Source organism: Cenococcum geophilum (genome assembly GCF_001692895.1).
Source record: "Cenococcum geophilum 1.58 unplaced genomic scaffold K441scaffold_68, whole genome shotgun sequence".
In the NCBI taxonomy this organism is placed as follows: Eukaryota; Fungi; Ascomycota; class Dothideomycetes; order Gloniales; family Gloniaceae; genus Cenococcum; species Cenococcum geophilum.
The window spans coordinates 654518-656699 of record NW_027137626.1 but is presented as its reverse complement, the minus strand read 5'-3'; the positions used below and the strand labels follow the sequence as shown (position 1 = coordinate 656699).

The following is a 2182-nucleotide window of genomic DNA, read 5'->3' as shown; positions in this document are numbered from 1 at the left end:
TACGCAGCTCAATTGTTCTACATTTGCACTAGTTTCACAGTCTAAACTTATCGCTCCAGGCATAAGAAAGGTTTTCTAGGTCCTCGCTAAATAAATAATCTCTTCTCAGCTACGCTTAGGAGAATTATGAAAATGAAACCCACAATGTAAAGTCGCTTTAAAGTCCTATTACCATGTTCTCCATCTGCCACTTATTTAGAGTTTTAAGTGATGTCTCTGTGTAAGGATGCTGAAGGCCAAGGATCTGTTTCCGTATCTAGAAGCATTTTTCCATTAGTAAAATGGCCTCTTCAGTATGGTTTTGGGACCTCAACGTAAATGCGAGGTTGTTTATGCTAGTCAGCGTATCTGGATGCTCCGCCCCAAGCACCCTCTTTCTCGTCTCCATCACTTGCACCTCTAGCTCTTCGGCCTCCTTCCACCGCCCTTGATTCCTGTACGTTGACGCCAGGTTGCCAATGCTGGTTAGCGTGTCCGGATGCTCCGCCCCAAGCACCCTCGAACTCGTCTCTATTACTTGCACGTCCAGCTCTTCGGCCTCCTTCCACCGCCCTTGATTCCTGTACGTCGACGCCAGGTTGCCCATGCTGGTTAGCGTGTTTGGATGCTCCGCCCCAAGCACCCTCTTTCTCATCTCCGTCACTTGCACGCCTAGCTCTTCTGCCTCCTTCCACCGTCCTTGATTCCTGTACGTCGACGCCAGGCTGGCCATGCTGGTCAGCGTGTCTGGATGCTCCGCCCCAATCACCCTCTCTTTTGCTTCTAGCGCCCGTCGGTGCATTGTCTCAGCCTCTTTGTACTTGCCTTGCCACCACAACACTAAGCCAAGACCGTTGATGCTATTCAGCGTGTCTGGGTGCTCCGCTCCTAAAGTAGCCTCCCTTGCCTTTAAAGCACTAAGACCCATCTCCTGTGCTGCCTGGTAGTTTCCTATCTCGCTGGTATACCACGCAGCCTTGAAAAGAACCGACGCCCACGCTTCCAGCGGCTTTATATCAGTTGGCCGATACGCTACTGCTGCTTGAGCGTGAGGAAACAGCGCTTGACACACCGTCCAATTCTCATGCAGTCCTACTGGGTAACTGTCATCCATAAGCGTCACATACGTCCCCTTCCATTTATCTAGCTCGTCATACAGCTCCAGCCATTTCTTCGTCGAGAACTGCACCAGTCGATGCATTTCAAATTCGTTCCCTTCCTCGTTCATCTCAACCAGGGAATAGCTGATTAATGTGTGAATATCCTCTTCAAAGTCGGCTTCCTTATCCTCGTCTCGCTGGTATCGATTATGGAGAAGCGATTCTGGGATCCCCTGCCTATCAAAAAGACTCATTAGCGAGAGTAGCCGAGCAGCTGTCGGTATATTTTTCCGAATATGTTCAAACGAGATCTGCCAGGTCGCGATAATTGAGTTGGATGCTCTGCCGTCCCTGCGACTGTCTCCTATGTCCTTCTTAAGCAGACGAGCTCGGTCATGGTCGCTTCTGTAAATCTCATCTAGGTATCGCGAGATGGTCATACGCGGTGCTCTCTGCTCGATGTAAGCCGCCGCCTGCGTAATGGCGAGGGGCATGTAGTCGAGAGCTTGTAGCAGTTTGATCGCGTTATGCTCATCAGCATCAAAGCTAAGCTTCTTCTGGAGGAGAGCCAGCGCGTCGCCCTCGTCCATTGGCTTGACCTCCGTGATGTAAGGGTGGCTTCCCGTCAGCCTGTAAGCTACATCTCGGCTCCGAGAGGTAATGAGGATCGACCCGTTTGGCGATTAAGGTAGGAATTCTAACAGCGACTCTGCTGCTTAACCCGGTTTATCAACTCCGATAACTTGCGTTCTATCAAGTGGAGGGAAGAAGACGCCTGTTAAGAATCGGCCTTCTAGTGGCGTAAGGAGGCTAGTAAAGCCAGCCTCCTCAATATTATACTATATAGCCACTAGCCTTTCCTAGATAGATAAATTAAGTAATTAAAGCAATATATTACATTTCAACAGGTTATAAGCCCGGGTTATATAAATTAAATTAGCTAAGTTTTACTACACCTAATAATTAACTATATGGACATGTCTATGTGGCTAAGCGAGCACTGCAGCAGCACCCCTGCATCTTAGTAACACCAACATCATTAACATTTACAAAATTAAGCCTTACTTGCTTGCTTTCCATATTAGTCTTATTTAAGAGCCAAT

At 48.4% G+C, this 2182-nt stretch overlaps 1 protein-coding gene across 1 annotated transcript; it reads right to left on the bottom strand.

Annotated features, from left to right (window-relative positions):
* Positions 1-256: 256 nt before the first annotated feature.
* K441DRAFT_589049 (TPR-like protein) lies at positions 257-1762 on the bottom strand (the record flags this gene model as incomplete). The annotated part of the gene is made up of 1 exon (XM_067644745.1): positions 257-1762. A coding segment is annotated over one exon (1506 nt), but the record flags the coding sequence as incomplete, so codon positions are not given.
* Positions 1763-2182: the final 420 nt, after the last annotated feature.